Source organism: Sarcophilus harrisii, chromosome 5 (genome assembly GCF_902635505.1).
Source record: "Sarcophilus harrisii chromosome 5, mSarHar1.11, whole genome shotgun sequence".
NCBI classification, from domain to species: Eukaryota; Metazoa; Chordata; class Mammalia; order Dasyuromorphia; family Dasyuridae; genus Sarcophilus; species Sarcophilus harrisii.
The window spans coordinates 152,135,610-152,163,282 of record NC_045430.1 but is presented as its reverse complement, the minus strand read 5'-3'; the positions used below and the strand labels follow the sequence as shown (position 1 = coordinate 152,163,282).

General features: G+C 35.2%; 1 protein-coding gene across 3 annotated transcripts in view; it reads left to right on the top strand.

Moving 5' to 3' along the window:
* Positions 1-27,673, top strand: part of LAMB4 (laminin subunit beta 4) — a 138,224-nt gene that overhangs the window by 77,367 nt on the left and 33,184 nt on the right. For all 3 annotated transcript variants that reach the window (XM_023504778.2, XM_031938766.1, XM_031938767.1), the window contains 8 exons: positions 317-474; positions 1,998-2,222; positions 3,773-3,993; positions 8,789-8,885; positions 12,577-12,952; positions 19,462-19,622; positions 22,304-22,506; positions 23,358-23,561. In XM_023504778.2, coding sequence (XP_023360546.1) covers positions 317-474; positions 1,998-2,222; positions 3,773-3,993; positions 8,789-8,885; positions 12,577-12,952; positions 19,462-19,622; positions 22,304-22,506; positions 23,358-23,561 — 1,645 coding nt within the window. The remainder of the gene's footprint in view (positions 1-316; positions 475-1,997; positions 2,223-3,772; positions 3,994-8,788; positions 8,886-12,576; positions 12,953-19,461; positions 19,623-22,303; positions 22,507-23,357; positions 23,562-27,673) is intronic.

The following is a 27,673-nucleotide window of genomic DNA, read 5'->3' as shown; positions in this document are numbered from 1 at the left end:
GGAACTTGAGCCTGGGTCTTCTAATACTAAGCTCACTGACTTTTTGACTTGCCCATAGCCATGCTATATGACACATTCCTAAAAAGTAGCACATAATAAAAAAATTTTGAAATTGAGACACTTGAAAAGCACAATATTTAAAAGGACTCCACAATGAATATATTTGTCAAATAAGGAATCTTTTAGCAAAGTAAATAGTCATTCTCTAATTTATTACATTTGGGGGAATCACGTTTCCTTAAGGCAGGATGTTTGCCTATATATGTACTTTTCAGGTATATATTTTGATCTATCTCTAAGAAAATGTACTTAATAGGTGCATCGATGGTTACTATGGAAATCCTCTCTCTGGAAAACCATGTCTTCCTTGCCAGTGTCCTGATGTTCCTTCAAGTAATCAGTATTTTGCCCATTCCTGTTATCAGAATTCTTGGAATTTAGAAGTAATCTGCAACTGTCAGGAGGGTTATACAGGTATGGAATCTAGCTCATCCAATGTGCCTTTCCCCTTGTTCCACAGTTCTTGATTTATAAGCTGACACAAGACCACAATTTCATCAGTTATTTGACTTATACAAATGTTTGATGAAGAATATGAAATAAAGTGACATAAAGAGAAAACTTTTCAAATTTCTGCTTTATTGAGTTGAATAATTGTGTTTATCAAGAAATTAATTAAGGGAAATCCATTCTCCTCCCATGCAATAGCTCTGTAGTTAATATGCACCAAAAGATTAAACTGTATTTGAGTCAAATGAAATCCATTTGGTTTTGTACTTCATTTGTGTAAATACCTCTTTCAGTAATGCAGATTGAAATCCTTCTCTGTCTGTTATCTTCTGTGATTTTAATCCATGTTTTCCCATATAGCATCTAGAAAAATATAAATATTTCATGATCATTCTTTTTAGTAGCTGAGAAGTATCAATGTATTCTTCAGATCACCCATCATCTAATGCTCTTCCATTCCTGCCACAAGACCAGTCTATCTCCTTTTCTGCTCAAATTTTTAATAATGTATTTTACACTGATACTTACATATATATCATCAAACTACAACTTGCTTTCACTTGCTACAGTCTTTCCACTGTTCGTTGGGTTTGATTTAACTCTTTCTGAGATCATGGTGTCTTGTGCTTCACATTCATATGCAAATTATCAGGAAAGGGTATTTTTTCATTTGTAAAATTTGAGACTTCAAAAGTGTAAATAAATTGCATAGAGTTGCAGAGCTCATTAAGTGTCAGAGGTATGATTTATCGCATTTTGTCTCTCCAAGTCCAACAATATGTCCATCATGCTGCAAAGGTGGTATCAAAGCAAAATAAATAATCCCCATGAGCCATATATTAACTAGAAATCCACAAATTTGCATTATCTAGGTTTTATTGTGCTTTTATTTATTTTGTTGAATTACATTTTAATCTGATTTTGGGCACACCAAGAGAGTTTTGTCGGCTGCACGTGCCTGGCTCCATGAATGAGTTTGACACTTCTGTGTTCTATGGAAGTTTAATGGGCCCAACATGAAGAAGGATTAGAGCATGAGAAGCAAAGTACTGTGATCTGTGTCAATAGAGTGAGTATCCAAGCCAATAAAATCACAGTTCCATTAAAATATTCTACTGGAATGCTGTTGGATAGCAATCTCTCCATCTGCTATCAAACTCATTCCCTGGCTAATGCTTCAGTTCTATCCTTGGATTCCCAAAGACACAGGAAACAGACCTTGGAGAAGGCATTTTCCTCTAAGGAATTTTTGTTCTAAATAACTATTAAGTGTTTTAATATGTTCTCAACTATGTTTGGAGACTACAGAGTAAATGCTGAAGGATTCATATTTCATATCGAAGCATTTTCCTTGTTTACTCTAATGTGCAAACCCTTTTTTGTAATACCTAAAGGAGCTTTTTCACTTTCCTATTCAATTTTAAAGTTATTTTCTATACTTCTAACCACCCCATTCTCTTTCCTTTCAATCTCTTCTCCTTTCATAGGTATTCAGTGTGATGAATGCTCAAGTGGTTTTTATGGAAATCCAAAAATATCAGGAGACCTTTGCCTGCCATGTGTTTGCAACAACAATATAGATGGAGCAGACCCAGCATCCTGCAGCAGGGTAACAGGAGAATGCCTTAAATGTTTATATAATACTCATGGGCCTAACTGCCAGTTCTGTAAACCAGGTTACTTTGGATCAGCACTCACACAAAACTGCAGAAGTAAGTTGATGGTGCAGAATGGCCACAAAATAATAACCTGTCATTCTCATGGCATCACACGGATACTCTCTTTAACTAGAACTTGTTAGGAATAATTAACATGTATGTAGAGCTTTAAGATTTACAATACACAAATGAAACCTCACTTGATCCTCCCAACAAACTATGAGGAAGGTGCAATTATTACCCCCATTTTTCAGATGGAGAAGTTAAGCCTGACTGAGGTTAATTAAAATGCCTAGGGTCACATAGCAAAGTGTGACAATCAAAGGATTTGAACTTAGATCTTTCTGTCTCCAAGACCAACCAATTCAATTCTCTATGTTACCTATTTGCCTTTTATAAAGCCAGCTATAAACAATGTTCTTTGGAAGCTTTTTATAGCATTAATATTACTATAGATTCATGAAACATTAATTTAAATTAACATTTTAATTTAATAATTAATCAAAAAAAGAAAGAGTAGGTAAAATATCATTATGCAAGTATTCCTGATTTTCACCTTTGGTAAATGACATATTGTCATTAATAAAAATTTCCCTATGGATTTAGTGCAAGATTATGGCCTATTCCTTTTGTTTGTTTGTAATAATTATGCAATATTTTATTTTTCCAAATACGTGCAAAGATAGTTTTCAACATTCACCTTTGCAAAACCTTGTGTTTCAAATTTTTCTCCCGCCATCCCCAAAAAAGCAAATAATCCCATAAAGGCAAAACATGAGCAATTCTTCTAAACATGTTTCCATATTTGTCATGCTGAACATTAAAAATCATATCTAAAGGAGAAAAAAACATGAGAAAAAAACAAGCAAACAACAACAACAAAAGGTGAAAATACCTTTGATCCACATTCAGGTTCCATTGTTCTTTCTCTGGATGCTGATGGCACTTTTTATCACAAGTCAATTGGAATTGTCTTGAATCACTTCATTGTTGAAAAGAATCAAATCTATCACAGTGTATCATCACATAATCTTCTTGTTATTGTGTACAATGTTCTCTTGGTTCTGCTTACTATATTTAGTATCTGTTCATGTAAGTCTTTCCAGGCTTTTCTGAAATCAGCCTGCTGATCATTTCTAAGAGAACAATAATATTCCACGATATTCATATACCATAACTTATTCACTTATTCCCTAGCTGATGGGCATCCACTTAATTTCTAGTTTCTTGGACTAAGACCTATGCCTAAAACAATAAGTTGTTCATCCTTGGGGGGGAAGAATGGAAACTTTAGGAATGCCAAAGTTAAGATGAATAACTCTCTATTTTAGAGCAATCAGATGGAATTCAGTGGGCTTAAAAAGTTAATAAACTTGGCAAAAATGAGCACCTTCCTTCCTAACTATAGAAAGAGATTTTTGGTGTATCTTATAATGTCCTAGTTAGAACATATTCAGACTATGGGAAATCACATCCTGAAGAAAGCATGGCTCTTCTTCGAGCTCTTTGGAGAAAGGGCACTACCCTATTCCAGTCAATTATTTCTTATTTTCAATAACTACAAGTTTCTTTTAATTAAGTTATACTTGTCTTTATTTTCCCAGAATGTACTTGCAATCCTTCTGGGGTAAATCATACGGCATGTGCAATAGGTGATACAGAATGCCTATGTGACCCAACAACAGGATCCTGTCCTTGCTTGCCAAATGTCATAGGTTTGACCTGTGACCAATGTGCCGAAGGATACTGGAATCTGGTCCCTAGGAGAGGGTGTCAGATCTGTGAATGTGACCCCCAACATTCTCACAGTACTCATTGTGACCAGGTAAGATCCCTTTTTTAAAAAAACTTGCATGTGGTATATTAACTTTAATTGATGAAACACCTTAAGAGCAATATCTATTCCAAATCATCCTAATTGCTTTTTGCTGTATTGCTCTTAATAATCACCTTTGAGCAATGTCTTCTTCATGCTGGAACCAGGATAGAAGAGGAAAAAGATGGGCAGGGGAAAAGCTGTGGGAAACAAAATCTGCCAAGTGTATGGTTTTGTCTAGATCCCACTTCTGGAAGGTGAACGTGAAATGTAACAACAAAAATTATTTTCCTTTCATTATCTGATAATATTATAAAAGGAGGACTTTGAAGTAGAATAGATAATATAAGGCAATGAACTTGGGGCCTTTGCCTACATACTAACACATCAGATTTATAAGGTTTTTTAATTTACACCATAATGTCATTCCATAATGTTTGTTAGACAAACGGTACTTATTTACAAAATAAAATCAGGATCTTTTACTATAAAGTTTAAACACAAGTCCAAAGATAGACTATATATTGTCAGAAAACTGACTCCCTAAGTTCAAAGAAGTCTATTACCAAATTGAGGCAGAATTCTTTGGTCTAGAAGACTCTGAAAGGCATATTGTTATGAAAAGTAAAATGGATTAAAAGTCAGGAATAACCATCCAAACCCCTTCCCATTCACTTACTAGCTGTGTAACTCTGGGTAAATTGTTTAATCTCTCTGGGCCACAATTACTCATCTATGAAATAATGGGGTTGGATGTGATAGCTTCTGATATTCCTTCCTGCTATAAAGCTATGATTATATCATCACTCACACAGTAGAGGGATTAAAATGTCAGAAGGGGGAATACCTAGCTACAGGAGTGAAAGAACCCTTGAACCATTGAAGAATTAATTGTTTGCCCTCAACCATCACTGAGAAATATAGGCCAGTGATTGTTCAAAAAAGTTGCATTATTTCATTGCATATTCAATTATACTAAAGTATATAAATGATTTTCACTGCTTATTCAAGGGTATTGAACCATTGTCTCTATCAATTCCACTGACTTAGCTCCTTATTTCAAGTTCAGAGTTCTGGCCCATAACAGAACTTTTTTCTGAAAGAAAGGAAAAAAGAACACGACTGGCATAATTTTTTTGTAAAAAAACAAAACAAAACAAAACAATTTAGTGTTTATAAATAATATGTTTTGGTTTTTGATTAAAGAAATGTCTCTTGGGCAGTTACTGAAAAGAAAAAATACAGTAGTGAAATCCAATGGAAACACTTAGAAATATCAGGGGATTAAAAAAAGGTTATAATCCTTAAAGATCTGAGTTTAAGAAGAATCGAGATAAAACTGGAATTATTAAACCCTATGTAATTTAATCATTAAGGTTTTAGATCAAGTTATAGGTTACCTGAGCTACAGCATAAAATGGCTGATTTTCAAGCAAACTATTAAATATCTGACTGGAAAAGTACTATAGGAATAAATAGCACTGACAATCAGAATAGTTGGAAATTTGACCCTGATATTAGTGTAAACACTTGACTCCTGTGTGCTAAAAACTGGAAGAAACTGGCATGCTGTTGACAATACATCCCTGAAATTCCATGAGATTCCATGGATTCCATTGGAATCCATCAAGGGAAGATCCTGGTGGTACATAGCAAGGGTTTTTGAGGGGAGTTTTCTTTTGCAATTTTTTTGCAAAATTTAGCTTGGCATCCTGATCTTTATATTGCTGCCAAAGATTTTCTGCCCTCCACATTTAAAGAATAAATGTCCTTAGAATGAAAAGGAGTGATGTGGAAAGATTTATAGGATTGATAGCTAGATTCAAAACCGTTTAAATAGCCATAATCAAAAAATGTTGGTTAATGTTTCCAAGCTCAGCCTAGGAAAAAATTCTCAAGTTGTATGCTCAGGATTTTGAATATAAATGAACCATCCTCAATAGTTTTATCAACAAATTCTGTAAAAACAGGAAAGATATGCTGGTCAAATTTGTAAATGACACAGAAACAGGGATAGATCATAGGATAGATGGCAGAACTTTTGTTCAAGGTGATCTTGACAAGCTGTCATAGGAAGCCTAAAACAGCAAAGTGAACTTTAGCAGGAATAAATGTGAAATTCTGTATTTGGTTTAAAAAAAAAGTCACTTGGACAATAATAAGAAAAATGTGGTTTGGCAGCAACTTATGAAAAATATACAAGAGTTTTAAGTTATTTCAAGCTTAATATGAACCAAGAGTGTAAGACAATTGCTGACAAGCTAATGCACTCTTAGGCTAAATTAACAGAAGTATAGTATCCAGATTATGAATGTAATCATCACATTGTATATTTATTTCCCTGGTTAACACATATATGTAATCTTGTGTTAATTTCTGAGAAAAAACAATATTTTAAAGGTTCTATTGACAAAGTAAGGTTCATCCACACGAAAACAAGTCAGATGAAGAAATTAGGAATATTTATTAGGAATATTTGAAAAAGGGAAGACTAACGAAAATTATACTAGTTGTCTTCAAATATTTGAATGACCAAAAAGTGGATGGTGATGAAGACATTGGGTTGCACTGACAGGATGAATACTAATGAATTGAAGTTAAACAGAGATTTGAGTTCAACAAAATAAGAAACTTAAGGAACCAACCAGTAATAGATTGAAACCTGTCACTAAAAATATTTAAGCAAAGGATAGGTGATCATTTTTCATAGTATCATGCAAGAGATCTTCCATTGATTAGAAGGTTGAGTTAGTTAAGATCCTGAAAGGTACTTTGTAATGCTAAGATTTTGTGATTTCCTAATTTTATAAACTAGAATTGACATCCATACAGGAAAATAGTACCAAAAAATGAAAGAAAAGGTAGATAGCAGTTTATTATTTTTGTTAGGTCACACATAGGTTGTTGTCTGTGCTTTGTTCTTGAAGAAGACCATGATTCGTGATATTTAAGTGGATTGGATTTAAATGAGGAAGGGCTGTGCAAAGTCACTTTCTTTCTCCTCCAGAGCCATCTGGGTCCAGTGGACTGATAGAGATCAGGATGACTGGAGACAGCCCTGGATGAAATGGGAGACCTTAACTATATCCAGAAAAAAGATAGAGATAGAATTGATTATTTATTGTCTTATTTATAAAATGGGGGCAATTGGCTACCAAGGGAAAGCAGTAAAGGAAAATAATTGGAATTGGAGTTAGAAGTTTGGCTTATGCCTCAATCATCACCTATGCAACTTTTAAAATCTAGGATTTGTCTTCCTCATCCTCAGAATCGGAGTATTGTACTAATTTTACATTTGAATCTCAGATCGAGGTTCAAATTCTGATTCTGTCACTTCTCTGCATAATCTTAGATATACCACTTAATTTCTAGATCTTAGTTTCCACATCTGTAAAAATGATGGAGGTGGACTAGATGACAGGGTCTAAATCTTCCAGCTCTTTAGCTATAACCCTGTGACTAAGTGATTCTCAAGGGTTTTCCAGTTCCATCTTTGATCTTATGAAAAATTAACTATGCTTTTATTTCAGTGTTAGGAAACAATACATCATAGACATTTCCTACTTTAGGATGTGAGCGTCCTGTGCTTTTTTCTCTGCTCTTGCTTGTCTGCCTGGCTTTTTAAACACCCTCATGTGTTTTTCAGTTACAAGGCCCCATTCTAAAAACTCCTTTCACATACTTTAGATAAGAATTTTATACATCCCATCTATACTCCCACTCCTTGGAACAAGTCTTTAAAAAATGACTATCAATTTATGTTGACAATGGCTATATTGTAGGCTCTCAAGATTTACCTCATTTTAAAAATATATTTATACATGTTACCTATCTTTGAATAGTGTGATGGAGTCTCCCTGTCTGTTCCCTCCCTCTCTCTTCATAGGCAATCTATCAACCATTTGTCCAATTACATACATACACTCAATATAGGGCAGCTGTGTGTGTGTGTGTATGTGTGTGTGTGTGTGTGTGTGTGTGTGTCTGTGAGAAAGAAATGGGGAGAAGGGAGGAAAAGAGGGGAAAAAAGGGAAAAAGAAAGGAAGGGAGAGGGGGAGAGAGAGAGGAGAAGGGAGAGAGAGAAAAAATTTTATTTCCCTCTACTACATTCAGAAACAAGGAGCAGAATTCTATTTGTGTGGTGACATGAAAGTTTATTTCTAACCCCATATATTATCTTTATCTTGCGTGAAATTGCAAGCAAAACTGCTGCATTTAAATTTATGTATTTATTTATTTTTAAATTTAAAAACATCTATTTCTTTCTCCCCCACCTCCCCTATTAAAAAAAAAAAAAAGATAAGGCAAAGCAAAACCCTTGTAGCAAATATAAAACTGTTGCATTTTAAGTAAAATATTCCCAAGCCAATTTCTAGAAACTGCAAATTGAGTGTATAAAATCTTCTACCAAATGAGACATTGAGTGTTCCACCAGATCCTTGGACTCTGTTATCCTTATCGGGAAACTCCCATAATTATATAAGAAAAGAATCTGGCCCACTTCCCTTAATCTGTTTTGTTTTCATTTGCATCTGTGTATGTCTCTCAGTTGGGAACCACCTGTCCCTGAGCAGCTGGGAGCAGACGGTATATCAGAAATGGGGAAGCCAGAGCACGTCCGCCCCATCCTCCTCTCCTTGTCTCTTTTCCATTGCTCACTCTAGCCATGGGAACCACCCCTCCCCTGTCTTTACACAGCTGTATAGGCTAAATCACAGGAGAGAGAATAAATGGTTTCTGTTAGAATGAAGTTCTTCAGGGATTATAACATTCATCAGTTCCTCACCCATGACTGTTTTTACAGTTTACAGGCCAATGCCCTTGTAAATTGGGCTATGGTGGAAAACACTGCAACAAATGTGAGGAAAATTACTATGGAGATCCCCAGGTGCAATGCATTGGTAAGTATTAGCAATTACTCTAAAAGCTTTGTGCTTAGTTATTTTTTGTTTTAAAAAAATCTTTATTCTCTATAATTTTGCCCTGATGAACATGTCCATTCAAATGATATCCTATTTTATATGAAAATTTGATGAATGGTTTTTAACAGTGTGGACTTAATTGACACTATTAATTCTTTTTGTAACCTTAAAAATAAGTGAATTCTCAAAGGAGATGGGTTGACCATAATGGATCAGACCCTTAAGAGCAATGCAAATATACCTTTGCATTGATTTTCTGTTGTTTTAAGGATGCACTGAGAATGAATCTTAACATCATTGTGAGTTGGGGAGAAAGGAGTTCTCTGAAAGAGTCAAGGGTCATCAGCAGAGTAGAAAATCTCCCAAAACTCTATGTCCATAACCTGTCTGTCATTCTTCTATTCTGACTCCAGTCCAGGAAATAGATTTCTTAGTCAACTCCCAAATCAAGCTAACCCAGAATCTAAAGAAGGTAAAGAATGAAACACTTGATAAAGCTATCAATGACATGTTTCATTTGGCAGTCAAGGGATCTCCGTATCATGAGAATGTTTTCATGTTGGCTTCCAATGAGCTATTAACTCAAATGTTTCCCAGTTGCACTCTATTTACAGCTTTGGGTTCTCAATAATTCTCCCAGTGTGAAGACAACTCCCTTGGTTTTAAATGGAAGTGCTCATTTTAAACTCAGGAAATGTTAGGACATCTGGAAAATCTGGTTTATGGTGTCTCTTAGGGTGTGTCAACTCTTGCATTTCAATGACAAGAGACTTTCATTGTACTCATAAAATGATTTTCATCTCTTATACTGAGGCAATCGAGGAGAAATTGAAAAATGCTGGCTCTTAGCAACAGGAGAATAATTGTGGTTAAAGATGCAACTAATAGAGACTCAATTGACAAAATGGGCTTCATCATGAATGGAGCTGCTAAGGATGAGTGTCATTGTAAGAAAACAGAACTTGCCACAAGCTAGTAAAACTGACATAATGCTGAGCCCTAAGGGGTCCTGAGGAGTTCTGTGGATCAGAACAGAAAGCATTGGACAGATGGCATCTGTTTGAGGAGCCTAATTAGTTCATCAGTCCTCATTAGCATTTGCCATTATTTTTACTCCAAAATTCAGTTATGTCAGTTTATTCCTTCTCAGTCCTTAGTGTAACCCTGAGGAGAGAGTGGCAGTGTACACAGTTTAGTAGCTAAAATTGGAATTGGAGTTATAAAGGCCTGAGTTGGCATCCTGCCTTATAACCTAGGAGATGAGTAACTAGGCAATTTATTTAAGCCCTCTCACCCTGTTTCCTCATCTATAAAATGAGGGTGGTATCTATAGCATTTATTTTACTAACTTGCTATAAGGAGTGAAATAATAGATATTTAGTACCAATTTAATAAGTAGAGGATTCTACAGGAAGTCTTCCCCAACCCTTCTTAATTCTAGTGCTTTCCCTCTATTAACTATTTCTTATTTTTCTTGAATATAGCTTGCTTTGTATATGTTTCTTTGCATGTTGTGTCCCCCATCAAATTGTAAATTCACTGAGAACGGCGACTGTCTTTTGCCTCTTTTGTATCCTCAGCTCTTAGCACAGTGCCTAGTATATGGTAGGAACTTAATAAATGTTAATTGACAGTGCATAAGTTCGTACTCTGATGATTTAAAGATCCAAGATCATAGTTATTCTGACTTTGGAAGTATAGTTCTCAAACACAAATAGTTCACAAAACTTTTCTAAGTTAGAGAAAAATCCTTGACAATAAGGTGAAAAATTAGTGGGGAGGGAGGTTGGAATCACTGCCCAGACTACCTAGGAAAGGTCATTCTTCCTATGTGACTCCCAAAGCTGTCTCACAGTATTCCTATGTCCCAAACAAAGGAATACAAGAAAATATAAAGTATAAGATCAACTGCAGGTGTTTGTAAGAAATGAGATTAGATCTACTGATTTTTTTGTGTGTTTGCAGCATAATTGTGGAAATGTGTATAGAAGAACTGTACATGTTTAACATATATTGTACTACTTTTCATCTGGGGAAGGGGTGGGGGGAAGAGATGGAGAAAAAAAATTAGAACAGAGAATTTTGCAAGGATGAATATTATAAATTATGCATGTGTTATTATTTAAAAAAGTAAGATTAGATCCATTAGATATAGTGTCTCACAGAGTAAAAAAAAAAAAAAAAAAAAACTTGCTTAGAACCTGGTACTAGTCTCAGCCATCTTAAATAAAATATGTATATATACATACATGCATACTAGAGAAGCAGATAAGGAGAGCTATTAGTACCTGGATATCTGCTTGTTGTTTTCCCTACTCCCCACTTTCTAACCCATTTAGAAAGTATTGAGATTTAAAGAAGGAAAAAAATGTCCTATCTAGCTACACACAAGTTGTGTGTGTGTATGTTTGTGTATACAAATATATGTGTACATATATATACATATATATATATATTATTGAGCAACAAAAATTATAAAGAGGGAGGGGTGCTAGACCAGTGATTTCATTGATATAAGAAATTCCCAGTGAGGAAACTCTTCTCATATCCGCAAATGTTTAACAACTTACAGGTCTTAAAGTTGCCTGGAGAACTGAGAGACTAAGTGACTTACTGTCACAGAAGAAATGTAAGCTAGAAGCAGGCCTGCAACACAAAATTTCCTTAATTTTAAGAGGGAGAAAAGGGAATGAATATTTATTAAACACTGACTATATTCTAGGTACCATGTTAAGTACTTTATAAATATCTCATTTGACCTTCATAGCAACAACCCTATTTAAATGTTGTTATTATTTCCATTTTATAATTGAGGAAACTGAGGCAGACAGAAGTCAGAGACTTTCCCAAGTTTATATAGCCAATAAGTATTTGGGGTTAAATTTGAACTCTGAAGTTAGTCTTAACTCCAGGCCTAGTGTTCCATCCCTTGGGCTATGCTACCTCTTATGCATACAGGTACACATATTTAAAAAGTGAATATGTCTATTTCTTTTCTTGAAAGCTATTTAAAATTAATTTTACCACACATTTCTTCTTTTATTTATTCAGTATGTATGTATTACATGTTATGTATTTATATTTGGGACCTAAACAACCTAATCTGTCCAATCAAGAATGGAACTTAACCAAAACAAGTTACCTTGGTGAGATCACAGGTACCAACACAAGCCATAGGGCAAAAGCAGCTAAGCAGTTTAATCAAATCTTTGGGAGTCAAGCAAGAAACCAAATAGAAAAGCAAAGAACCAAATAGAAATCACAGGCTTGGCCCTCCTGACCAATTCTGGATGGGCTAAGAGGACATAGTCACTCCCTTGAGAACTTGTCAAAGTAATCTCATCTTTTCAAGATCTAAAACATTAGCCAACTTGCATTTATTTTGATCCATTTACTTTTTTTTCCTTTTAATTTATTTTAAGACAAATGTTGTATACTAAAAGCCATTGCACTATCCAATAAGTTTAAACTTATTTAAAATATTTATTGGACAATTGTAGGCAGGATTATGATGGGAGGGAAGGATGAAGGACTAAAAAGGGTAAAGAGGGTTGGGCTAAAGAAGGTTGGGCCGGGAACCTGGGCAAAGAATCACTTTATTTTCAGGTTTCTCCCAAGCTAAGAAAAAGTGTCCTTTTCTGTTTCATCCCTCTCTCCCTCTCCCCTCTAGAATGTAAGTGTAATAAGGAAGGAACACAAACAGCCATCTGTGACCAGGAAACTGGTTCCTGCCTGTGCCGAGCAGGTGTCATGGGCCACTTCTGTGATCGTTGTGCCCGGGGTCATTTCCAGGAATTTCCCACCTGTCTTCGGTGTCCCTTGTGCTTTGATCAATGGGACAATGAGATTTCTTCCCTCTCTGAGGCTGTACAAGGGTTAATTAGGTTGGCTGCAAACTTGGAAGATAAAAGAGAGACCCTGCCTGGCTGCAATGCAGACTTCAAACGCCTAGAAGATAGCATGTCTGAAGCAGAGAGGATTTGGAAACATCCTGTTTTCTCATCTGGGGAATTCTTAAACGTCAAGGATTATCATGATTCTGTTAGGTAAGAGTATTCAAATAGCAGAACCAAACTCACTATCAACCAGGACTCCTACTGGGCTTTTCATCTGAACGGTCTTATTGTTTGTCCTTTGTTCTCAAAGCAGAGGGAAATCATCAGGGAGGTGAAACCATGACATGCAAGTGTCTCTCTCTCTCTCTCTGTCTCTCTCTCTCTCTCTCTCTCTCTCTCTCTCTCTCTCTCTCTCTCTCTTTCTTTTTCTGGCTCTGGCTCTCTCTCTCTCTCTCTCTCCTCTCTCTGTCTCTCTCTGCCTTTGCCTATCTCTGTGTCTCTATCTGTTTCTCTCTTTGTCTCTCTCGCTTTATGTCTCTCTCTTTCTTCCTTTCTTTTCTTTCTTTTTTCTTTTTTCCTTCCTTCCTTTCTTTCTCTCCCTCTCTTTTTCCTTTTCCCCTTCCTTTCAGAGACAATTTGTTTAAGTGACTTGCCCAGAGCCAAAAAGTTATTGCCACTTAATAACTGCTCTATCTACTGTGGCACCTTGCTGACTCTGTTTGCCTCCTTCTTAACCCACTTGACAGCAAGTTTTTCCTAGATGCAAATATATTTTAACTAACAGTTGAATTTTTTAGATTCTAACCTGGATTACCAACTTCTGAGAAATGATAAGAATAATGATAGTGATTCAATTCAACAAACTAGTATTATTACCTGTGATGTACTGAGTACTGTTCTAGGCCCTGGTGAAGCACAAACAAAATGGAAACAGACCCTACTTCAAAGGACTCTGGGGAGAAGAAAGAAGGGGGAATTGAAAAGAAAGGGAAAAATATACAGAGAAGAAAATATAAGACGTACAAAATAAATGCAACCAAATTTCAAAGAGGAGTTCTAACATCTGGGGGCATTAGGAAAGGCATCTAGTAGAAGGTGGCATTTTAGCTGATCCTTAAAGGATTTCTTAGAGGCGGAAAAATGGAGGAAATGCATTCCACATATAGGAGACTGTTTTTGCAAAGACATGGAGACAGGAAACTTCCTGCTATGTCCTCCCTCAATATTATCTTTGTTCATATCATATTCCTTTTGAATCAGGAGCTATCTCCTCCATGAAGGCTTCCCTAATCCCTACAACTGAACATCACTGGATCTCAGAATTTAACATCAAAAGATGTCAGCTCTATACCAACTCTAGACCAAACTCATGGTCCACAATCCTCCCAAATATTCAACTAAATTAAAATGCAGTTCCTATGATGTCCAACTCTTCATGATCCCAGTTAGATTTTTCTTGGCAATGATATTTAAGTAGTTTGCCATTTTTCTTCCCCAGATCACTTTATAGATGAGGCAACTGAGACAAACAGGGTAAATTGACTTGTCAAATTTGAATTCAAGATTTTAGGCTAGCTATCCTTAGTTTAATGATATATTCATAAAGTTTTTAAAAATATATAAACATTTAGCTTTCCAAGTTAATATGTAGTCCATAGGGATCTTTATGTGTAGCATAATGGTCCTTCTTCCTATATGAGTTTGGCATTGCTAGTCTGGATTATTCCAAAACTGGAATCCCCTCTATAATATCACTAATAAATAGTATCTGGTCTCCCCTTGAAGTTCCCCCAAAATAAGAAATCCATTACCACTTAGAAGAACTGATTCCAATTTGGTACAGCTGTTACATTTTTTTTTTCCTTCTCTCAAGCCAAAATTAACCTTTCTGCAAATTCTCCCATCATCCTTAGTTTTTCCCTATGGGCCTAACCTGACCAAGTCTAATTTCTCTTACACAAAACAACATTAATCACAGTTCATTGTTAAGTCTTTTCTTTTCAAGCTAAACAGACTCATTATCATTCAACCAAGTCCTTCAAAGTCTTGAGTTCATTCATTCTCTTGGCTGCCCTCTTTTGGATACATACCATTTCCTTAATGTCCTTCCGGAAATGTAATTTCTAGAACTAGTCCACATACTCTAATTGAAGGAGTGAACTGACCCAGCAGAAAACAGTGAGACTATCACTTCCCTTGTTGTATATACTATACTTCTCTTAATGAAGCCTAAAATCATATTAGATTTATTATTGCCATATCACACTGATTACTCACATTGAACTTACAGTCTACTAAAGACTCAAGTTCAAATCCAGCCTCAAGTACTTAACTAAAATGATCTTGGTAAATCATTTAATTACTAGCTGCCTCAGTTTCCTTATAAAGCTTTTTTAAAAAAAAAAAACTGGGTCTCCCTATATTTCTCAGGCTAGAAGTTCACAGGGGTTTCTCACAGATTTGAAATTGATAGGTTTTGCTCTGATCTTTTTTCCAATCTGGGCACATTCATGTCTCTCAATCTCAGGGATTTATTATAGTAATGCCAGATTTAGTATAAATTTCCATTTGGCTTAACCTAAAGCTTCTTAAACTGTGGGTTGTGACCCCATATAGAGTTGCATAACAGAATTTGGGGGTTGTGAAAAATTTGGCAACAATAAAAGATTTCTGAATGCTTTATGTCTTACAGTATCAAATAGGCTGCAAAAATTTATGTAAAAATAAACAAACACCTCCTTCTTTAATACATGGTAATATTATAGGTAAACCAAAGAATTGTTTTCTGTATGATTTATTATGCGTAAATATTTGATTTGTATATCTATTTTATATACCTATATATCCAAGGTTGCATTAAAAATTTCTCAGTCCAAAAGGTGAGAGAAGTGGGAAAAGTTAAGAAGTGCTAGCTTAGCCCACTTTACAGCAAGGAATTAAATAAATCCACCAGCCTTAACCTTCCTAAAAGCTAGGATTATTGGTATGTCCTATCAAGAAGCTAAAGGGCCTTTAATCCCTTCACAATTTGGTCTCAGACTATATTTCTAAACTTATTCTATATTATTCTCCCAAGCCTCATGCTTTCCTATGTATCCCAATTGTCTTTCTTCTCCTCCCATATAACATTCTGTCTCCTGTTTCCATCCCTTTGCACTGGCTGTCTCCTGCACCTGCAAATGTTTTCCATCTTTACTTCTGTATTTTAGAATATTTAACTTCCTTCAAGACTTAACTTAAGTACTATCTTTTTCAGGAAGCCTTTCTTACTCCTACCCCTTCTCAGATGGAAGGATCTTCCCCTCCCAAGTTACCTTGTACCTCCTTTGAAGGTATTTTGTCAATAAGTAGGTACAAACCTGTTGTACTTCTACAACTTAAGGACAGAGATTGTTTTTACTTTTTATTTTTATTCCTAACATTTAGCTCAATAGTTCACACATAAATAGTAAGCACTTTATAAATAGTTTTTGATTGATTGGAATATTCAACTACAGACCTCCTTCCAAGTTAGTACTACTCCATAATGTGTACTCTTTGGGTCTGGTATCATTTAAGTAGTTTCATATCCACTTAAAATCTATTATCTACTTTACTTTGCTTCAACTGGTCCATAAAAAAAGTTGGATAGCGTTTGTCATATAATTTGCTGACAACCTCTGGTAAAACAGATCTCCTGTCAGAAGTTTCCCTCTTCACATTTATGATCAAATCTGACTTTTCCTTCATCATATTTAATTTCATATCATGCTTAATTTTTTACATATTATTAGTTTATAAATTCCTTAAGTTAAAGACAATAAGCATTTTTTTCCATCTTTGTATCCCCAGAATCCAGGATAATGTCCTGCACATAGCTTGCAATAATTGAATGTTTTCTAAATTGAATTGAATATAAAGAGCAAATCAACAAGCATTTATTATTTACCTACTGTGCCTCTAAGCTACTATAACCATACTCCAATAAAGTTTATTCAGTCTTACTAAACTTTCCAATTTTACCAAAAATCTACCTACTACTAAGGTTATCTGAAATTCAGCATCATAAGGTTTAAAAATAGAAAAAATGTTACAGACCATTTGACCCAAAATTTACATTTTACAGATGAGGAAGGAGAGGCCCAGAGAAGTTAACTTGTTAAGCCTCTGTCAGAGCTGGTATTTAAACTAGGATTCCCTTATTCCAAAACTAGTCCTCTTTCTACTCTGCTAAACTGTTTCCCCTGGAAATTTGTCCAGCTAGTGTGTCTCAACATATAAGATTAAAGGGGTTTCAATTTCACAACCAAAACAATGTGTTATTATAGCAAAACATCCTCCTCTCCCAAAAGTTATTAGAAATTAAAGGATGATCCAAATAGATTTCCTGTTAAATTGTGAATGTGGAGATTTAAAAACATTTTAATGAAAGGCAATAGCAATTGAGGGTGGAGAAGAGATTGCAATTGACCTATATATAAATATTTAAATATATCTATTTAAATGTATATCTATATGTATCTCCTAAAAAGTAGCCTAAAATAAACACAACTCAGAGCTATTCTGGGCTAATGTGGGAGGGAAGAAGAGATTGAGAAAAAATGCTTCCTACCATATAAGGCAATGAAAGACAAATTGCTCTTCAGTCATCTAGAGTAGAGGGTCTGGCAAGACCCTACAAGCAGGGCCCTACAGCAAGCGGTGAATAGGAAAGGGGTTTCAACTAGGATCCAAAGGAATGGACCTATTATACCCAGGCAGGAAAGGAAAGTATTCTTCCAGAGACCAAAAGAAATAGCTTGGACTCAGATTAGGAAGTAGGAATGGAGGATGACAATAATATTTTTCTAAGTCAAAAATCAGGAGGACATAGAATCTGATAAAGGATATTCCTTTTGCAAAATCTTGCTAGAAGAGAAAATGTGATTTAGTGGGTAGAGCAATGGACAGCATCTAGGGTCAAACCCTGCTTCTGATGTGAAACTCTCTGACCCTAAGCAAATATCCTATCTTCAGTTTTCCCGTCTATAAAATAGATATTACATTGCATTAAATAACATGTTTATAGTGAAGAAAGTATTTTATAACCTAAAAAAATTGAATAGATGTGAATTTTCTTTATCGTTAGCACAGACAGTTCTCACTTTAAATAAATTAAATTCACATTACACAAATTTGACTTTAAGTAAAGAATTCTAAAATAAATTGGTATTCCAGAAAAACATCTGTGTGAACTTTACAGTATGGTATGCTAGTGTGATATGTGTCTGTGCTTCTGTCCCTCCTTTTGGTTTTCCTTGCCCCCCACACACACTTTCAGCCCACCAAAAAAAAAATTTTTAATTAAAAATTAAAGAAAACCCTTCAAGTAAAAGCAAAACTGCTCAAAGAGATTTAGCGTACAATTGAGGATTTAGATTGAGATCTCCAGCACCCCTTGCCCACCTGCCCACATGTCCACTCCTGCATATCTGCTCTCTGTCCGAGTTCTTGTTCCTACTTGTCTCCACTCCCTGTCTGTGTCCATGTCTGACTGACCTGGCCCAACATGTGTTTCCTCCTACTCCACAGGTGTAGGCCCCCTTCCTCCCTCCCTGCCTCCCTTCCCACATCCTCAAGCAAATCCAAGGTCTGCAGACAGGCTCTTTTTTGTAAAGCAAGAATTATCTGTAGTTACTCTTTCTCCAGAGATACTACTTAGAAAGCAAACTGACTGAGAAAAGTGTTACTTCCTCTCCTTCCTCTGCCTTTTGTTCAGTGTTAGTTCAAATGTGCACTGGCCCCATTGCTTAGCACATAGTATGTTTCTAATACACTCAATTCATTCATTATTGAGCAGCTGAGAATGCATGGATCATAAAGGTTCGTTATGATGCATTAACTGAAGTATGAGTTCCCAAATATTTAAAAGCAACGTGGCACATTAGTCCTAATAGCATGCATTTTATATAAGGCTATATTATTTACAAATAGTTTGTATATTTTAAAATTATCCCCATTTTTAAAATGAGAAAACCAAGGTTCAGCTAGGCCAAGTCACTTGCCCCAGATCAAATAGCTAGTGAGTTTCTAGCACCCAAATCCTCAAACTATAAATTTAATCAAAAGACAAATTGAAGAAATCACTTAACCAGCCTAAGTTTCATGTTCGTCATCTATAAAATGATAGCTTCCAAGGAAGCTTCCCATCTGGATCCATGATCCTTTGTACCCATCTGTATAAATTTCATATTAGGTGAGAGGATATATCCATTCACAGCAAAGTCCCAGAAGCCTTAGTACAATCTTAAACTTTCACACTAAGACTTTTATAATACCCAACACCTTTTACTTAGTGCAACCTTAAACTTTCACACTGAGACTTTTATAATACCCAACACCTTTTACTTAGTGCAGCCTTAAACTTTCACACTGAGACTTTCACAATATCTAACACCTTTTACTTAGTGCAACCTTAAACTTCCACACTGAGACTTTTACAATACCTAACACCTTTTACTTAATGCAATCTTAAATTTTCTTCCTGAGAACCTGAAAAGGGGTCAGAGACAGGAGATTAAACGATTGCTTAGTCTCCTTTCAACTTTGATACTGTGAAATGTTTCTTAGTTCTCTTCTCCCTGAGGTATTAAATGTATTGAAAGTTTAATGAGAGAATGTATAATGTTCTTTAAAAACTAGAAGGTGCTATATAAATGAAAAGAACCATCATTAAACTAAAACATGATTTTCTTCTCTAGAACACAGGTTGACCAGATAAGTCAACAAGTGAATAGAGAGTATGACTTCCAAGATCTGAATGGAACTTTGGTGGGCATTGGGAAAGAAGTGGATGATCTACTCGAAGACTTGCAGAAAAAAGTACACTTGGCCTCCCATGTCAGCAATTCCAGCATCAGGGGTAAGAAACCAAATGCATTTCAGTCATCTGGTGAACTTCCCCCTTGGCAGCTGATGAAATACCATTGCATTCCATCAGTTACTTATACTGTGCTATTGCCATAGTGCCTAAGCGCTTTGGAAAGCAAAACCACACCCCTTAAAAGTATTATTTGCACATGAATATTTCAGCTTTTTAAACATTTCTGGGATCTTAAAACCATTCTTTCTTTAAATGAAGAACTACAGCCAACAATTTGTAACCTAAACATACACCAGAGACTAACTAAAGTAGTATGTAATTATAAACCCATGAAGGGTCTGGGATAAAGAAGAATCCCAGAGTTGCTGGACGTCCTGTAGCCCAGGGGAAATAACAGAAACAGCTCTTATCCATATTCTCATCCTTATAAACCATATTCTCATCCTTACAAAACACATTCTCATTCCTTTTGTATAACACTAATTATTAAGTTCCCATCAATTCAGAAAAAAAAGAGTATGAGGTTTTGGCAAGATCCCTGTTTTATTATTCACTAAAAAAAAATTAAAATTCTCATAAGACACTGGGAAGATCCAATCACTTGTAGAGATTAAGTGAATGTCTGGGTAGTCTTAAGTATGGCCTGAATGAATAAGGCTTGGAGTAGGGAGGAGAGGACAAAATTTTTGGATTCCCAGCTTCCTAAAATCTAGAATTATAATTTATAGCTTATATAAGGATATAGTTAACTATTATTAGTAATATTCACAATAGTGCCTAAAAATAGTATTAAAAAACATAAAGAACTGGTCTCAAAGCCATAAAGATCTGGGTTCAAGTAATCCCTTTGATATATACTGGCTGTATAACTTTGGTCAAGTCTCAGTTCCCCACAAAACCCTCTAAGATCACAAACTACAGGCAAAGTACTAATCTGTCTTAGCAGAGTTTTTCCTCATTACAATGTTACCTCTATAAATCAAAACCTCTACAATAAATATTTAGTGGTTACAAAGGACTTTTCCCGTTTCTTTTACATTATCTCATTTGAGTCCTACAAAAATCCTGTGAGTCAGGTAGTACAAATATTATCCCTATTTTAATAAGGACTAGGGATCAGAGAGGCTGTCTATCCAAAGATCACAAAGATAATAAGTAACAAAGTCAGGGACCCAAATCCTTTGTTTTCTGTCCAGTTTCTTTTTCTTTTTTCTTTTTTTTTTTTTTTTGGCCACACTGCCAAATCTTAGTATTGCTATAATAAGTGTAATGACTTATAATTATATATATGTATAAATAAATCATATACATATGTTTATGCATATATGTATGCATAAACACGTATGTATACATTTATTGAATTGCACACATATAAAAAATTATACACATCATTATAGTGAACTCCAAGTAAGAAACTCTTCAAGATACATTATTATAGTTCTACAACTTACAATTTTAGAGAGTTACATGAAGTCAACAAGAGCTTAGTTATGATCAAAGATAAGATTTAAACCTAGGTTTTCTTGGGATCATTCTCACCAACTACTATGCCACATTGCCTCTCATTTTATATAATTATTCACTGATTATTTAATTATTCATGGTATAATTATATAACTATTCATTATTCAACACCAAGAGCCATAAGAGACTCCCAAATTCCTTGGAACCTAAATGCTCTTGGGACCCAAATTGATTTAATTATAGTGTCTGCTACTATCATAGTCAAAATAACAGGATCTGGCAAAGGAAGAAATCACAATCTTAGTTACAGCAGAATTTTTGGATTGCTAAGGAGAAGGAAATATGGTAAAAAGACACACAAAAGAAAGACATACTTCTTTTGTATTTATTTGATAGTTTTAATGGGGTAGAGAGATAAGAAGCCTTTCTCAGAATTTTTTTCATATCAGGAAAGAGAATATGCACACATTAAACTATAGTATATGGCAGAGACTAAAAAGATGAACTCGGATAAAATAGAGAAGTGAGTACATCTAAAGATTAGTTATTCCACCAGTCGATAAATATGCAGTGTAGATGTAATAAAGAACAGCCTCATAGATGTTCAAGGACCATGAGGACATGGCCAGAGTACTTTCTTTCCTTCCTTATATTTTCCTAAAAAGTCCATCATACTGCTAGGCAAACTTCCTCAGTATAATAAGTCTATAATTCTACAGCCTTAAATGCAAGTTCAAAGAAAATGAAAGAACCAATGTTGGGGGGAAGAGTTAGTTGAAGAAGAAAAGAAATAAATCATGGTTCTACTGTCTTCAGATAATCAAGAGAAAGAATACCAATGAAGTCACTAATTCATATCTCACCTCTGATGATAATTACTTTGTGATATTGGTTAAAGATTAAAGTCATTTTACCTCTCTGTGACTCTGCTTTATCATCTGTAAAATGAAAGGATTGAACTAAATGACTTCTAAGATGTCTTTCATCTCTAAACTTAGAGGATGTGATCCTATGCATCCCTGGAGCTATACTAAGTTCTAGGAATACAAAAGCAAAAGTGAAAGATTCCTGCCCTCAAGGAACTTAAAGTGTAGGAATGTTTGTACTGTACGGGAGTAACAACTTATATAGGTATGTGCAAAATAGACTCAAAATAATTTGAGGGAAGACAAAGGCTGCTGGGATGGATCGAGATGGCTGATATAGAACAAGCTTTCCTCTCAACTGTCTTTTCACTACATTTTACATTGATACAGATACCTCAATGATCGAGAAATATTATCAAATGTCATTATCTGCAGAACAGAAAATTAATGATACCATATTTATCATAAAACAATCTGAAAATACCAAGAATGATTTACTTACTATGATAGCTGGACTAACCTCAAAAGTAAACTTCTCACGGGAAAAATTAAAACAGATCCAGACACCAGATATCCAAAAATTGAATGAAAAGGTAAACAAAACATTATACATTAAAATTATTCTGTGATTTCTATCTCATCTCTTCAGTTTTTCTTCCATTACATTTTTGTTCTTCTTGGAAAGTCTCTCTAGCTTGGTACAGCATCTGTAATCCCTGCCACTGTGGAGGGTAAAGCTGGTGGTTCTCTTGGGCTCTGGAGTTCTGCCCTGCCGAGGGTTAAGTCCATTGGGTGTCCAACCCAACTTCAACACCAATATGGTTATTCTCTCTCTCTCACTCCCCAGGAGTATAAAAACAACAAAGTGCCCAAGGGAGGGATAAAACAGACCAACTCAGAAATGGAGAAGGTTGAAACTCCTGTGCCAGTCACTAACAGGATCAGGTCTTGAATGTGGCCATTGCACTTTCAGCCTGGGCTAGAGTAACCCCCAATATTAAAAAACTCAGGGGGGACTTTCCTCAGGCAATATTTTCAAAATCCAAATAATAGAAATGGTACCTATTAATTTCTTGATCTATTGTTTCCGAAACATCATGAGTGTTTTTTCATCACACTGGAATGTATTAATATAAAAACTTGATCAAGCAATTTGGTAGCCTTGTCTTACTTTAGTTAATTTTTTTTACAAGTCAGCTAGAAAAGTAAAATATGTTAATCGATATAAAACCCTTAAAACTATTATAAAAAGTTAAAAATGCTTAGGTGTAATAAAATTTGGAATAGCAGACCATGTACAGTGATTGCTTTCAGGCAAATATTAACAATTTGCTGTGCTACTTCATATTTCATTAAATGGAATTTTTAATATGCCTTGTATCAGTATCAAATTTCTGAGCTTTTGCACTTCAAACAAGTTTCTGACAACATATTCTTTTTTTAGGTGTGTGGAACTCCAGGTAACTTGTCATGTATTCTTTCGCCCTGTGGGGGAGCTCTGTGTAAAGATGCAGATGAGCACAGGATTTGTGGAGGTCCAAACTGTAATGGTTCCCTATCCCTTTCAAGGGATGCTGCCAAGAGAGCTGAGGAAACTGACTCTATGATTAATAATTTGACTAATCAGCTACAACTATCAGAGAATCAGGTAATTAAATCCCATGTCATTCCATTATGCTTGAACAGTAAAATGATAATGTGACATTATTCAGAAAAAGTAGGTGAATGAAAATGAAACTATATAACTTTTCTGTTATTCAAAAACTAAATTTATCAAAGTTTAAAAAATGGACTCTCCCTTCATGCAATTTACCTTCCAAGGAAAATAATTAACTAAGCACATAGATTATCTGAAGTAAACATCTCTGAATTGAGAAAAGACAACAGTGATTTTTTGAAGTGGATATTCTCAAGAGTAAAAGATTAAACTTTTGATTTACTATCTATACTTTAGATTACAGAAGTGTGCTTATTTCTTTTTTCATTTACTGTACCTGTGTCATGCATTCTTTCAGTCAAGCAACATACGGAAATTTACAAGAATCCTACCCCCTAAAGGGACATGACTCTAGGTCTCTAAGCAAAAAAAATAATCTTCTAGGAATTCAAGCGCTTATTGGCAATCTTATGAAACTCACAAATTACAAAATGTTAAAAGGGACTTTTGAAGGAAAGTCTCAGCTTTTATATCATTTGTCCATACTTATCAAATATGATCATATTATTTAACTTTTAAACTAATTTGATTCAGTCAATATTAAGTACTTACACTGCACTAGGCAAGCATGCATGCATACACAAACTATAATGCAAAAGGATTTATTACAATTTTTAAAATAAATAAAATAATATATAATAAGAACATAAAAAAGTTTAAACACAGTACTATGTGTATTCTAAGGCATAAAGGTTTTATGAGGAAGATGGCATATATACTAAGTTTTCAACATAGTGCCTGAATTTATTTTATTCCCCAATCTATTTCTCTGAATTCTATACATTCTTCAAGTTCCAACCAAAGTGTTAACTCTCTGAAGCCTTCTCAGACATTGTAGATCAAAGCAACTTCCTCTGAATTACTACCATTCATTTCACTTGTATGGCCGATGTTGAATTCTTAGTTTTTCATTCTCTGAACTAAATTGTAAACTACTTGAGAGCAGACTCTACTTTTAGTCATTTAGTACTTACTTATATTTCAGTCACATTCTTGGTTCTTTTTGTATGCTTGTTCTTTTCCCACCTAGAGTGTAAGCTCCTTGAGGATCAACTTTAATAATTTTGGTTAGTACAATTCTAAGGAACAAATCAGGATTGAGTCAGTTTGGGCTGATTTATTTGAGAAAAAAATTTTTAAATGCTAATACAACTCCCAGAGTTGGTCAGAGAATATTATTTCTGAAGTCAAAAATGTGGGCCATGCCCCCAGGCCAAGTGCAAAGAATATAAGGATTACATTGGGGATTGTGTATACAAGGACTTAATTTGGATTCTTAGTTGCTCAATGTGCAAAATACTCACAAAACTTTATGATATGGCCCAAGGGATACAAGCCTGCCATCTGTTCAATAAGATGGACCTGAATTTAATGAGTGAACTATTTTTTACAATGTGTGTGGATAAATATAGAGACAAACAGATATCTATCTATATTTATCTTTCTATAGTTATATCTATATCTCTTTAGAAAAAGAGAAAAGAAGGAAGGAAAGAGGGAGGAAGGGAGGGAAAGAAGAAAAGAGAAGGAAGGGAAGAAAGAAAGGAAGGAAGGGAGAGAGGAAGAGAATGAAAAAAAGGAGAGAGGAAGGGAGAAAGGAAGAAAAGAGGGGAAAAAATAAATAGATAAAATAAAAGACAGAGGAGAAGAGAGGAGAGGAGGGGAGGGAAAAGAAGGGAGAAGCAAGGGCAAGGGAGATTTGAGTATTTTGTCTATAACATGCAAATAATAAATATTGGTGATATCTTAGTCACATATACATTTGCCATCAGCATATTTTGGGGGAGATGTCACAGAAAGTGACCGTTCAGAGCACTGATTTAAATAATAATAGCCAGTACCTTACATATGTGAATTCATTTGATCAACCCTAGAAGTACTATTATATTCCCATTTTATAGATGAAGAAAATGAGTCTGAGAGCACTCAAGAGGTTTGCCCAATATGCTAGTATCTGAGCTTGAACTTATTTTTCTGTCTCCTCATCTATCTAGGATTCATTATGACAACAGCTCCCAATGATATGAGAAGCGACTAAAGATACCCTAGTCTAGCTAAAAAAGATTCCAGAGCTGTTTCCCTGTCAGCAGGACAGCCTGGGAGGTTCTTTGATCTCCTGCTAGAGACCTGCACTATGTTTAGAATCCCCATTAAGCATAACCCTGTCTAACCTTTATCCTTCACATACCCAAGTGAACCCAAAAATGTGGGACACTCTGACTGGCCCCGGGACCGTGAGCCTTTGAAACAGCTGACTTGCGTGCTTCTTAATCACACATTCCATCTTCTTTGGGCTATTCTGAAGGACCACGCCACTGATCTGTGCTAGAGGTATGATTAGACCATAAGGGAATCCTTTAGCTTTTTGGATACCTAACCCTCTTTGGACAGTGGGTTCGTGGATTATATTAAAGTGATGTTTAAGTATTTTAAGCATCATATTGTACAAAGAGGAAGTATTAGGGCAATGGAGTCCAGCAGCCAGTATCAGAAAAGGGCTGGGATTGGATACCTGCTGTACTGGCCTTTCCTCCCTTTCCTAGTTAGTAAGTAAGCATATATATAACAACATCCTTCACATTGCAATCACACCTAACAGATTACAAATCATATTCCTCACAACCACTGAGGTGGGTAGGGCAAGGATCCCACTTTATAGATGATGAAACTTATTTGGAGAAAAAACAAGTGACTTGCCTAGGTTCATTCACCCAGTAAATGCCATAGCCAGAACTCAAACTAGTTCTTTTGGCAACAACTAGTCAAGAAAGCTGCCATCTTGGACAAATTGTTTGACCTCTCCAGACCTCAGTATTATCATCTCTAAATGAAGGATTTAGACTAGATAACTCATTTCTGAATTCAGGGAATGCACTTCCAATATTCTGTGATTCTCTAGAGTCGACCTTCCAACTCCAGGTCTTAAAGAAAGCTATTAATTTGAACTGTCTTGGCCAATGCAGCATTACTTGCATTCTAGATTTACATTTCTTTGGAGGGTTTTAAAAAACCAAATGAGAGAAAGTGGGAGAGAATAAATGAATAATGACCATATTAATCAAATGAATATCAGAGTATTGGACTTATTAGCAAAGAGGACTAGATTGGGAAGTTTCCTTATTCAAATTGCCTAGAACCACCTGCATGCTGAAAAACCAGGGTCAGAGAAAGTCAGATTACACATATTTATAAAGTATATTGCAAACCTTAAAGAGATCATGCATTGCATGATTGCAGTAGAAAGAAATCTACCAATATAATCATATCTGTGCTTTTTCTATAGAGAATCCTAGCCTATTGTTGTCTTACAGAAGAGAAGAAAGGAGGACAAGAATTAGGAAGATTTTGTATTTGTATCTAAATGACATGGATACAGCCTGTCAAGAAACTGTTTCAACTCTTAGTCAATCATCAATTAGGCAGGTACATAACATCTTTTAGCCAATTTTGAATGCTGAAGTATAGATAAGATAGTATTAATCTTAGCCCTGTGGTCACCTAACTGGATCAATATAGTTAGGGAGCCATAAAATAGAGAAATGAAGATTTTTTTAAATCCCAGTTGAGAAAGATTTGGAGTGGAGTGGGAGTGGGGGAATGGAATAGTTTTACAGTAAGAGGATTAGACTCAAAAGAAAAAAAACCCACTTCTAATAGTTCAGAAACAACATTAGAATATCAGATTAATTATTTTAGAAGTAAATAATTATAGCAGGCTAAAGATTTTTCTTGAAACTATTGTTTGATAACTTTTGTTACCTCATTCAAAGCAAGATATTGAATTCTCCTAAGATGTGTGTCAAGAAAAAATGGCCTAAAAAATCTTATTGAGAACATACAAGACCCAAAAGGTAGATGGGCCAGTCAAAAATGAGATGCAACAGCATACACTGAGTACTTTTTAATATCAGTGCATTAGTACCTATCAATCAATCAATCAATCAATATTTAAGTGCTTCCTATATGCCAGGAACTATACTAAGCACTAGAAATACAAAAAAAGAAGAAAACGGTCCCTGCCCTCAAAGAGCTTACAATCTAAT